This window comes from Schistocerca cancellata, chromosome 10 (assembly GCF_023864275.1).
Source record: "Schistocerca cancellata isolate TAMUIC-IGC-003103 chromosome 10, iqSchCanc2.1, whole genome shotgun sequence".
Lineage (NCBI taxonomy): Eukaryota > Metazoa > Arthropoda > Insecta > Orthoptera > Acrididae > Schistocerca > Schistocerca cancellata.
This window is the reverse complement of record NC_064635.1, coordinates 120563275-120576801: the sequence shown is the minus strand read 5'-3', so window position 1 is coordinate 120576801 and position 13527 is coordinate 120563275. Positions and strand designations below refer to the sequence as shown.

Here is a 13527-nt window from a genome sequence, read left to right as displayed (position 1 = left end):
AGGATTCATGGTGGTGGATAAAAATGCGTAAAAATACTGAAATAACATGGAAATATGTCGGTAAAATTTCGCACAAATACACCAAAACAAATGGGAAAAATCAAGAAAAGGATGAAATGGATGAAGTATGGGGAAATCTGAGGGAGTAGGCGATTGTGAAAGACAAAAACCAACTGAAATTGATGTGAAAACACTAGAAAATCAAAGAAAAAACTATTGTAATGGGGGTTACTGGTCCATGGGTGGGTACGTGCGAAGAAGAGGGATGGCAGATGTGAATAGATTAAGTGATGTTATTATGTGTGAACTGGAATAGAGAGGAGAAGAGGTGGAAAGGGGGTGAGGGTGATATACAAGTTCATGTGGCACAGGAAGGTATATGCGAGAGTACACAGTTAGAGTGCTCAATTTGAAGTTCTAGGATTAATGATATTGACAGGAGTAATGTGGGATATGAGACGCTGTTGTTTACAGCAGAGATGGTTAATAGAATGTGGCTCGTAAATAGAGCGTGCAGTGCGGTTTGGAAGGCAAAGCTATCGTCTAAACAGACCTTCATCAGAACAAACACACACACACACACACACACACACACACAAATGCAACTCGCACATCCAGGCCAGACTGCAAGCAGCAGAACATGATGGGAGAAGTAAGCCAAGTGTTGGGGAGGGGGGGGGGGGGGGGGGGCGTCTAGTGGGATGGGGGGGGGGGGGGGATGCTAAAGAGCTGCTTGTGGGAGCATACAGGAATGAGGTGGGGAGAGGGTAGGGCAACTAGGTGCAGCCGGGAGGTTAGATGGAGAGGGGGGGGGGGGAGGCAGGGGAAGCAGCAGAAGAGGATAGAAGTAAAAAGACAATGAGTGTGTTGGTGGAATAGAGGGCTGTGTAGTGCTGGAATGGGAACAAGGAAGGGGATAAATGTGTAAAGGACAATGATTAATGAAGGTTGAGGCCAGGAGGGTTATGGGCACGTAGGATATATTGTAGGGAGAGTTCCCACCTGTGCAGTTCAGAAAAGCTGATGTTGGTGAGAAGGATCCAGATGGTACAGGTTGTGACGCAGTCATTGAAATGAAGAACATAGTGTTGGACATCGTGCTCAGCAATTGAGTGGTCCAACTGTTGGCCACAGTTTGTCGGTGACCATTCATGCGGACAGACAGCTTGTTGGTTGTCATGCCCACGTAGGATGCAGCATAGTGTTTGCAGCTTAGCTTGTAGATCACATGACTAATTTCAAAGGTAACCTTGCCTTTGATGGGATAGATTATGCGTGTGACCGAACTGGAGTAGGTAGTGCTGGGAGGATGTGTATCCTATCCCCTATCCTTCGGATCCCTCCCACAGTATCCTTGTCCATCCCTACACAATCTCTGCTCCCAACCCCTTGCATCATGGCTCATACATCCTCCCACCACCACCACCTACTCCAGTCTGGTCACAATCACCACGTGTCCCATCAAAGGCAGAGTTACCTGTGAAGCCTTTGAAGCTGAAGGCTTTATTTGACAGTCTTTTGTGAAGCCTTTGAAGCTGAAGGCTTTATTTGACAGTCTTTTTGTTGTGCCTATCTGCGGCTCAGAATCTCAGCTATAAGGTGAGTTGTAACTATCCGTTTCATGATATTGCCAATATTCCATCCTGGCTTTTCCATTGTACAATAATAAAATACATAAATAAGTAATCATTCCTGCAGAAAGGTAAGATGCCTATATATTAATCCCTACATTCCAGAATGAATCCCTACCTTACTGCGCCTTTGTTTTTATGGAAATTGGAAGCCTACCATACAAATTCCTTATTATGAAACACAGCTTAACTGAGCTAGGTTACACTTGGCTCAATGTCAGTTGAGCTCATTCTCTGTGCAACATGCCTGTAGTATTTGTACCAGTTCATTTTATTTTTTAACATGTTACAGCTTTTTTGAAACAAAAACAATACGTACAAATGCTGCATTCATCAAAACCAGAGTTCACATCAGTCCTGCTTGTTAATATGTACCTGAATTGTTTAATCTACGAGATCTGTTCAAAAAATTCAGGAACTTTGTCCACAATTTTTTTCTACTCTTACCTTTTACTTATTGTGCATGGTCTCTTTCGAAATACTCTCATCCACAATTGAAACCCCACTCCCAACGCCATTTCCACTTCCAGAAGTAGTCTTGGTATGCCTCTTGCTGGTTTGCGCAAAGTGCCGCCTGCGAATTTTCTTTTATATCGTCTATCGTTGCTAATCTTTGTTCTTTCAACAGGGTTCTTAACTTTGGAAATAAAAAAAAAATCGACATGGGCCGGTTCTGGATAGTACGGCGGATAAGGCTACACAGTGATTTGGTTTTTTATGCAATAGTCATGCACCAAGAAGGATGAACGTGTAGGTGTGTTATTGTGATGCAAGAGCCATGAATTGTCTCGCCATATTTCAGGCCGTTTCCTTCTCAAATTTTCTCACAGGAGTCGCAACATGTCCCAGTAGTACCATCGATTAACAGTTTGCCCTTGTGGCACAAATTCTTGATGGACTAATCCTTCAAAGTGAAAGAAAACTCTCAGTGTGGCTTTGACATTTGACCTGACCTGACAAGCTTTTATTCAGTTTTGGAGAACCTGTCCCAATCCATTGTGAAGATTGAAACTCGGTCTCAACGTCATTACTGTAGACCCACATCTCATCACCAGTTACGATTCTCGTAAGGAACATCTCGTTTTCATTTGTGTGATCCAAAAGTTCTTTGCAGATTGCGAAGCAAGGGTCTTTTTGGTCTTTACTCGAGAGTCGTGAGTCGAACTTGGCGACAACGTGATGTATTCCAAGATGCTGTGTCAGCATTTCATGACATGATCCATCTGAAATGTTCATTCTTTTGCAACTGCTCGGACTGTCAGTCTTCAACTGGCTCACACAATTTTGTTAACATTCATGACACGGGTGTTGTTGGTAGATATTGAAGGGCATCTTGAATGAGTGTCACCTTTAACTTCCATCTGGTCATTTTTAAACCACGTGAACCATTTGTGACACCGAGTAGGCTTCCTGAATCATTTGGTGTGTTCCTGTAAAGGTTTTCTTGAGTTTAATGCAAAATTTAATTCAGATACATTGCTCCTCTAACTCTGCCATCTCAAAATTCGCGAACTGTGCAATACAATGTTCTACTCAGTACAGCACTGAACAATAACTAACAGGCATACCGCAATGAAACTTCCAGCAGTTACACATTAAACACAAGCATGCGCAAGGATGCCAACCGCATTTCACTCCAACACATCGTTGACATGAAATTACGAATGTTCTGTAATTTTTTGAACAGGCCTTGTATATATAAACCGTGCCACTAGGTCATAATTTCTAAACGATAATGCAGATTCTATACCAGAGTGAACTACTTGCTTAAGTGATGAGGAGGAGGCACTTAATACTGTTTAACCCTTCACTGTCTCTCTTTTAGCCCCATTATGAAATTTGCGACTACTGCTTGCACTAGTTTTTCATAGGAACAAATTACCAACTTCTATCACTTTTAAATTTTTGCCTGCATCATTCCAGAATTCGTGTAATTCACAGGGTGTACATAAAGTCTGGGAACACTTTGAATTATTCATTGCACAAGAATTTTGTACAGATGTCATACACATTGCATTTTGAAGAGAGAGACTGAAAGTTTTTTTTTTTACAAACTTTCAATATACAAACCATGAGTGACCCAGCAGACATCAATATGGTAATCAAATTCTTGCCATACCTGTCCCAGCATGGCATCATCGACTGTGGCAGACGCTTCCCGTATTCTCTCCTGGATCTCTGCTATATCACGTGGTACTGGCGGTACATACAGCAGATCTTTAATGTGTCCTCACAGAAAAAAGTCACACAGAATGAGATTTGGTGATCGGGGAGGCTACTCGTGAAACAGCTATCCCCTTCTGTACCACAGCCAATCCATCGATGTAGCAGTTCCATGTTCAGCTACCCACGAACTTCATGATTAAAATGGGGGTGGAGCCCTATCCTGCTGAAAGATGGAGCAGAGTGTCCGATTGCATGTGAGGCATCAGCCATTGCTGCAACATATCCAAGTAGGAACATCCAATGACAGTGCTCTCGACGAAGAAGAATGGCCCGAACAGTTTTCGACATGACAAGGCATGAGAAACATTTACGTGTAGGAATCACAGTCAAATTCAGTGCATTCGTGTGGGTGCTTTGTACCCCAGGTTCACTTTCCCATTAGTGTGAAAAGTGGCTTCATCACTAAAAATTAAGCGATCAACAATGCCATCCCCATCTTCATTCAATTGTTGTAACTGCGAACAAAGCTCAAAACGCTTGTCTTTGTCGTCGTCATTGAGCTTCTGCACTAGCTCCAATTTTAATGGTTTCATAGACAACTTCTGTTGCAGGACGTTCTACACTGTTGTTGGAGCCATTTCGAGTTCATGGGATGCACGATGCATCAACTTCTTTGGACTCTTTATGAATGTCTCTCGTACGCGCTCCACATTCACGTCACTCACACTGGGATGTCCACTTCTCTTTGCTGGACACACACAACTTGTTGTAACGAATTTGTTGTGCCAGTGGTAAATGGTCTTCCTTGTTGCTGGCTTCTTACCGTACTTGGTTCTAAATGTCCGTTGAAAAGCTGTAGCACACTTGTTTTTGTCAAAATGCAAGACACAGAGAGCTCACTCCGCACCTGAACTCGCCATTTTTGCGACTAGCGCGGACTATTGGCAAATTACCAAACTACGCCGTGGTAGGAAATAGACATTCTCCCTTGAGCCTTATAAATATAACACACCTCCTCCAGCTCTGACATAGCTCTTTTCATATATTTTCATTTTTCTTTTTTCTTTTAGTTCATTTAATTTCATGATTTTATGCAGTGTTTTCATTTTAATTTTTCTTGTCAGTACCCTTCATTGTTGCTGAGGCAGTCACTTGAACAATTTTATCTTTACTACCATCTATCTGATGTTCAGTGCTCTCAAAATAAATGTAAAGTTCAGAGGTAGATCTAATTAGACTACTTCAACCTTAAGTTGGTAGGATGCAGAAAGAGGGTTATCCAGAGAGGAACAAAAAGATTTCTTCTGCCAATTACGGCACGATGTATGAGAGCCTCTGTGACTGTAAATTTGCTTTGTAGAATATACAATCATATAATCGTGCACCTTTTACCTCATATAAACATAACCTTAATATAGTGTGATTAATAATTGAGATATCCTGATTTGCACAGAAAAATTTTCACTGTAAGTGAAATATAACAGAGCTTATGTGAGTACCAGCACTAATATTACAAGCATTTTGTTGTAGGATGTGATCATTGTCGAAGAGGTGGGCACACCAATGCCACCAGCTCGTATGCCAGAAATGCCGACACGTGGTGGTAAGAGAATGAGAGGCCGACCTCGGCGAATGAGTGTGCAGCCCACGAGCCCCGTCTCGCGCCACCACGAGGAGGCGGTGCCGCCACCTGCCCAGCAAGTCGCAGATCCCGGCTTGACGGCATCCGGAAGGCCAAAAAGGTCGTGCCGTGGCCGTGAACTTCCTTTTGTCGAAAAGAAGAAGACTCGTGCTAGAGGTGGTAAGTATCAGTACGTAGTTTTTGTGGATCAACTGAGACTACTGATACCGGATGTCAGCTTTGTGCTGATGCACATTGCTGCTGTTCTGTGTGATGTCATACTTTTACAAATGGGAAGAGGACAGAAAATAAATATATATATATATATATATATATATATATACACACACACACACACACACACACACAAAGATGATGTGACTTACCAAATGAAGGTGCTGGCAGGTCGACAGACACTCAAACGAACACAAACATACACACAAAATTCAAGCTTTCGCAACAAACTGTTGCCTCATCAGGAAAGAGGGAAGGACGAAAGGATGTGAGTTTTAAGGGAGAGGGTAAGGAGTCATTCCAGTCCCGGGAGCAGAAAGACTTACCTTAGGGGGAAAAAAGGACGGGTATACATTCGCGCGCACACACACATATCCATCCACACATATACAGACACAAGCAGACATATTTCATCATCTTTGTTTTTTAGGTATATTTTTCCTACGTGGAATGTTTCCTTCTATATATATATATATATATATATAGTTATAATAGAAGGAAACATTCCATGAAGGAAAAATATACCTAAAAACAAAGATGATGTGACTTACCAAATGAAAGTGCTGGCAGGTCGACAGACACACAAACGAACACAAACATACACACACATGTTTGTGTTCGTTTGTGTGTCTGTCGACCTGCCAGCACTTTCATTTGGTAAGTCACATCATCTTTGTTTTTAGGTATATATATATATATATATATAATAGAGGGAAACGTTCCACGTGGGAAAAATATATTTAAAAAGAAAGATGATGAGACTTACCAAACAAAAGCGCTGGCAGGTCGATAGACACACAGACAAACACAAACATACACACAAAATCTAGCTTTCGCAACCAATGGTTGCCTCGTCAGGAAAGAGGGAAGGAGAGGGAAAGACAAAAGGATTTGGGTTTTAAGGGAGAGGGTAAGGAGTCATTCCAATCCCGGGAGCGGAAAGACTTACCTTAGGGGGAAAAAAGGAGGGAAAAAAGGACAGGTATACACTCGCACACACACACCTATCCATCCTCATATACACAGACACAAGCAGACATTTGTAAAGGCAAAGAGTTTGGGCAGAGATGTCAGTCGGGGCGGATGTACAAAGGCAAAGATGATGTTGAAAGACAGGTGAGGTACGAGCGGCGGCAAATTGAAATTAGAAATTAGCGGAGATTGAGGCCTGGCGGATAGCGAGAAGAGAGGATATGCTGAAGGGCAAGTTCCCATCTCCGGAGTTCTGACAGGTTGGTGTTAGTGGGAAGTATCCAGATAACCCGGACGGTGTAACACTGTGCCAAGATGTGCTGGCCGTGCACCAAGGCATGTTTAGCCACAGGGTGATCCTCATTACCAACAAACACTGTCTGCCTGTGTCCATTCATGCGAATGGACAGTTTGTTGCTGGTCATTCCCACATAGAACGCTTCACAGTGTAGGCAGGTCAGTTGGTAAATCACGTGGGTGCTTTCACATGTGGCTCTGCCTTTGATCGTGTACACCTTCCGGGTTACAGGACTGGAGTAGGTGGTGGTGGGAGGGTGCATGGGACAGGTTTTACAAGAGTGTCTTTCCGCCGTCCACCTAACCTTCGCAACCTTTTAGTTCATCCCTATGAAATCCCCAGACCATCTTCCCTACCCTCTGGCTCCTACCCCTGTAACCGCCCCCGGTGTAAAACCTGTCCCATGCACCCTCCCACCACCACCTACTCCAGTCCTGTAACCCGGAAGGTGTACACGATCAAAGGCAGAGCCACATGTGAAAGCACCCACGTGATTTACCAACTGACCTGCCTACACTGTGAAGCGTTCTATGTGGGAATGACCAGCAACAAACTGTCCATTCGCATGAATGGACACAGGCAGACAGTGTTTGTTGGTAATGAGGATCACCCTGTGGCTAAACATGCCTTGGTGCACGGCCAGCACATCTTGGCACAGTGTTACACCGTCCGGGTTATCTGGATACTTCCCACTAACACCAACCTGTCAGAACTCCGGAGATGGGAACTTGCCCTTCAGCATATCCTCTCTTCTCGCTATCCGCCAGGCCTCAATCTCCGCTAATTTCTAATTTCAATTTGCCGCCGCTCGTACCTCACCTGTCTTTCAACATCATCTTTGCCTTTGTACATCCGCCCCGACTGACATCTCTGCCCAAACTCTTTGCCTTTACAACTGCTTGTGTCTGTGTATATGAGGATGGATAGGTGTGTGTGTGCGAGTGTATACCTGTCCTTTTTTCCCTCCTTTTTTCCCCCTAAGGTAAGTCTTTCCGCTCCCGGGATTGGAATGACTCCTTACCCTCTCCCTTAAAACCCAAATCCTTTTGTCTTTCCCTCTCCTTCCCTCTTTCCTGACGAGGCAACCATTGGTTGCGAAAGCTAGATTTTGTGTGTATGTTTGTGTTTGTCTGTGTGTCTATCGACCTGCCAGCGCTTTTGTTTGGTAAGTCTCATCATCTTTCTTTTTAAATATATATATATATATATATATATATATATAATGTCTGCTTGTGTCTGTGTATGTGTGGATGGATATGTGTGTGTGTGCGAGTGTATACCTGTCCTTTTTTCCCCCTAAGGTAAGTCTTTCCGCTCCCGGGATTGGAATGACTCCTTACCCTCTCCCTTAAAACCCATATCCTTTTGTCTTTCCTTCTCCTTCCCTCTTTCCTGACGAGGCAACCGTTGGTTGCGAAAGCTAGATTTTGTGTGTATGTTTGTGTTTGTTTGTGTGTCTATCAACCTGCCAGCGCTTTTGTTTGGTAAGTCTCATATATTTAAAAAGAAAGATGATGAGACTTACCCAACAAAAGCGCTGGCAGGTCGATAGACACACAAACAAATACAAACATACACACAAAACTCTAGCTTTGAGTTTTTGTATGTGTGTGCAAAGCATTGTGAAAATATCTCAAATAATAAAGTTATTGTAGAGCTGTGAAATCGCTTCAATCATTTGTAATAACCCTAAAATATATATATATATATATATATATATATATATATATATATATATATATATATATATATATAATAGAGGGAAACGTTCCACGTGGGAAAAATATATTTAAAAAGAAAGATGATGAGACTTACCAAACAAAAGCGCTGGCAGGTCGGTAGACACACAGACAAACACAAACATACACACAAAATCTAGCTTTCGCAACCAATGGTTGCCTCGTCAGGAAAGAGGGAAGGAGAGGGAAAGACACAAGGATTTGGGTTTTAAGGGAGAGGGTAAGGAGTCATTCCAATCCCGGGAGCGGAAAGACTTACCTTAGGGGGAAAAAAGGAGGGAAAAAAGGACAGGTATACACTCGCACACACACACATATCCATCCTCATATACACAGTGTATATGAGGATGGATATGTGTGTGTGTGCGAGTGTATACCTGTCCTTTTTTCCCTCCTTTTTTCCCCCTAAGGTAAGTCTTTCCGCTCCCGGGATTGGAATGACTCCTTACCCTCTCCCTTAAAACCCAAATCCTTGTGTCTTTCCCTCTCCTTCCCTCTTTCCTGACGAGGCAACCATTGGTTGCGAAAGCTAGATTTTGTGTGTATGTTTGTGTTTGTCTGTGTGTCTACCGACCTGCCAGCGCTTTTGTTTGGTAAGTCTCATCATCTTTCTTTTTAAATATATATATATATATATATATATATATATGGTTATAATAGAAGGAAACATTCCACGAAGGAAAAATATATTTAAAAACAAAGATGATGTGACTTACCAAATGAAAGTGCTGGCAGGTCGACAGACACACAAACAAACACAAACATACACACAAAATCCAAGCTTTCGCAACCAACGGTTGCCTCGTCAGGAAAGAGGGAAGGAGAAGGAAAGACAAAAGGATATGGGTTTCAAGGACAGAAAGAGAAAATAAAGAGAAAAAAGAGAAATAAGACGACAGGAAAGATTTCGAAATGCAAAGGCGACAATAACAAACGTAATTGTTGGGTTCAAATTAATGATATGGTTATAATAGAAGGAAACATTCCACGAAGGAAAAATATATTTAAAAACAAAGATGATGTGACTTACCAAATGAAAGTGCTGGCAGGTCGACAGACACACAAACAAACACAAACATACACACAAAATCCACCCATATCCTTTTGTCTTTCCTTCTCCTTCCCTCTTTCCTGACGAGGCAACCGTTGGTTGCGAAAGCTTGGATTTTGTGTGTATGTTTGTGTTTGTTTGTGTGTCTGTCGACCTGCCAGCACTTTCATTTGGTAAGTCACATCATCTTTGTTTTTTATATATATATATATATAATAGAGGGAAACATTCCACGTGGGAAAAATATATTTAAAAAGAAAGATGATGAGACTTACCCAACAAAAGCGCTGGCAGGTCGATAGACACACAAATAAACACAAACATACACACAAAACTCTAGCTTTCGCAACCAACGGTTGCCTCGTCAGGAAAGAGGGAAGGAGAAGGAAATACAAAAGGATTGGGTTTTAAGGGAGAGGGTAAGGAGTCATTCCAATCCCGGGAGCGGAAAGACTTACCTTAGGGGGAAAAAAGGACAGGTTTACACTCGCACACACACACATATCCATCCACACATACACAGACACAAGCAGTCTGCTTGTGTCTGTGTATGTGTGGATGGATATGTGTGTGTGTGCGAGTGTAAACCTGTCCTTTTTTCCCCCTAAGGTAAGTCTTTCCGCTCCCGGGATTGGAATGACTCCTTACCCTCTCCCTTAAAACCCAATCCTTTTGTATTTCCTTCTCCTTCCCTCTTTCCTGACGAGGCAACCGTTGGTTGCGAAAGCTAGAGTTTTGTGTGTATGTTTGTGTTTATTTGTGTGTCTATCGACCTGCCAGCGCTTTTGTTGGGTAAGTCTCATCATCTTTCTTTTTATATATATATATATATATATATATATATATATATATATATATATATATAAAAACAAAGATGATGTGACTTACCAAATGAAAGTGCTGGCAGGTCGACAGACACACAAACATACACACAAAATTCCTTCTATTATATATATATATATATATATATATATATATATATATATATATATATATATATATATATATATATATATATATATATATAACAAAGATTCTGTAACTTACGAAACAAAAGCGTTAGTACGTTGATAGAAACAATAACAAACACACACACAAATTTCAAGCTTTCGTAACCCACGGTTGCTTCATCAGGAAAGAGGGAAGGAGAGGGAGAGACGAAAGGATGTGGGTTTTAAGGGAGAGGGTAAGGAGTCATTCCAATCCCGGGAGCGGAACGACTTACCTTAGGGGGGAAAAAAGGGCAGGTATACACCCGCGCGCGCGCACACACACACATATACAGACACAGGCAGACATATGTAAATGCAAAGAGGTTGGGCAGAGATGTCACTCGAGGCGGTAGTACAGAGGCAAAGATGTTATTGAATGACTGGTGAGGGATGAGCGGCGCAACTTGAAATTAGCGGAGGTTGAGGCCTGGCGGGTAACGGGAAGAGAGGATATATTGAAGGCACCCACGTGATTTACCAACTTACCTGCCTACACTGTGAAGCTTTCTATGTGGGAATGACCAGCAACAAACTGTCCATTCGCATGAACGGACACATGCAGACAGTGTTTGTTGGTAATGAGGATCACCCTGTGGCTAAACATGCCTTGGTGCACGGCCAGCACATTTTGGCACAGTGTTACACTGTCCGGATTATCTGGATACTTCCCACTGACACCAACCTATCAGAACTCCGGAGATGGGAACTTGCCCTTCAGTATATCCTCTTTTCCCGTTACCCACCAGGCCTCAACCTCCGCTAATTTCAAGTTGCCGCTGCTCATCCCTCACCTGTCATTCAATAACATCTTTGCCTCTGTACTTCCGCCTCGACTGACATCTCTACCCAAACTATTTGCCTTTACATATGTCTGCTTGTGTCTGTTATGTGTGAATGGATATGTGTGTGTGTGTGTGTGTGTGTGTGTGTGTGTGTGTGCGTGTGTGTGGGGGCGCGAATGCCTGTGCGCGCGCGGTTGTGTATACCTGTCCCTTTTTCCCCCCAAGGTAAGTCTTTCCACTCCCGGGATTGGAATGACTCCTTACCCTCTCCCTTAAAACCCATATCCTTTTGTCTTTCCTTCTCCTTCCCTCTTTCCTGATGAAGCAACCGTGGGTTGCGAAAGCTTGAAATTTGTGTGTGTGTGTGTGTGTGTGTGTGTGTGTGTGTGTGTGTGTGTGTGTTTGTTATTGTTTCTATCGACGTACCAACGCTTTCGTTTGGTAAGTTACAGAGTCTTTGTTTTTAGATATATTTTTCCCAAGTGGAATATTTCCCTCTATTATATATATGATATGTTGTGTAGTTATAGTTTAGGTGGAAAGCTAGCAATATGGCTGTGAGTCAGCAAAGCCAATGAATGCGATTACAATATCCTAGATGTTATGATATGCCGGTCTGTAGTGCAGCCTGAGGGCTATGTGCTGTTGAAAGGTGACCATTTTGCTGTGTATTCGCAATCCACTTTTGCTGTAACATTTTCTTCCATTCCTGCAACTTTGACTCATTGAAGCCAACACATTATTAAAAATATGGGTGAGACTGACCTGCCTGAGCATCTAGATCCCATAATTTTCGATGTACAGTTTCTCAATTTTTCTCCTTGTTCCTGTGTGTGTTTGTGTGTTCCTCATATGACTGGATTCCTCAGTAGGACTGTAGCTAAAGTATCATCCACTAGGTGAGCGGACGTGCTGGGGAAATGTATACTTTTTTTTCTATTACTCTTTATGGTGCCACATTTCAGCCTACACATTCTCAGTTGCATCAATGTTGCAAGGTGTTGGACTGATGAAGATATTAGTCACAAGTTATCTCGTAAGTTTGAGGATAGTGATACTGATTGAATGAAAGATGTTGTTGTGGATGAGGGAGATGTGGACTGCCTACATGTACGTGATTACTCTGCAACTCCCTGTGAAGTATTTGGCAAAGGACTCTTAGAACCACTTTCAGACTTTTACTCAACTTTTTTACTCTTGAATAGCACATAGTAAAAATAAACTCCTAAGCTTTCTGTGCACCGTGCGGGATTAGTCGAGCGGTCTAAGGCGCTGCAGTCATGGACTGTGCGGCTGGTCCCGGCGGAGATTCGAGTCCTCCCTCGGGCATGGGTGTGTGTGTTTGTCCTTAGGATAATTTGGGTTACCGTATTTACTCGAATCTAAGCCGCACTTTTTTTCCGGTTTTTGTAATCCAAAAAACCGCCTGCGGCTTAGAATCGAGTGCAAAGCAAGCGGAAGTTCTGAAAAATGTTGATAGGTGCCGCCACAACTAACTTCTGCCGTCGAATATATGTAGCGCTACACAGGCATCCTTTGTAGGCACAAAGATAAATACTGGCGCCAAAACCTCTGCGTCAGTAAATAAAATTAAAAAAAAAAAAATTGAAAGACGAGCATTTTTCTCCGCCCGAGTTTCGACCACTGCATTTTCATACATTATCCAACGAAGTAAATACAAATTCCGTATTGTTCATCTTCGAATTTCAATGTACTACGAAAATCCGACTGGTAATACTGGGATTTTTGTCAATATGGCCAACTCTACGTTCTGAATTTTTTCCTACCTGTGAGAAGAGATGGTTGCTAATAGGAACCTGATGAAATGTGAATCACACGCAGCATTCTCTTCACCACAAGAATAATACGAATATAAACATTTTGCCATGTATTCTTTCGTGTTTGCTTCTATCTCATTGAAATCCTGTCTGCCAAATAAACTACGAAACTAGAGTGAGACAACAGCAAACGCGGAAGAATATACGTATCGTGGCATGTTTATATTCGTATTATTCTGTGCAGAATTTGATGTACTAAAGAA

At 42.3% G+C, this 13527-nt stretch overlaps 1 protein-coding gene across 1 annotated transcript in view; it reads left to right on the top strand.

Moving 5' to 3' along the window:
• Positions 1-13527, top strand: part of LOC126106180 (titin) — a 218406-nt gene that overhangs the window by 22440 nt on the left and 182439 nt on the right. Inside the window, exon 4 of the mRNA XM_049912417.1 lies at positions 5328-5598. Coding sequence (XP_049768374.1) covers positions 5328-5598 — 271 coding nt within the window. The remainder of the gene's footprint in view (positions 1-5327; positions 5599-13527) is intronic.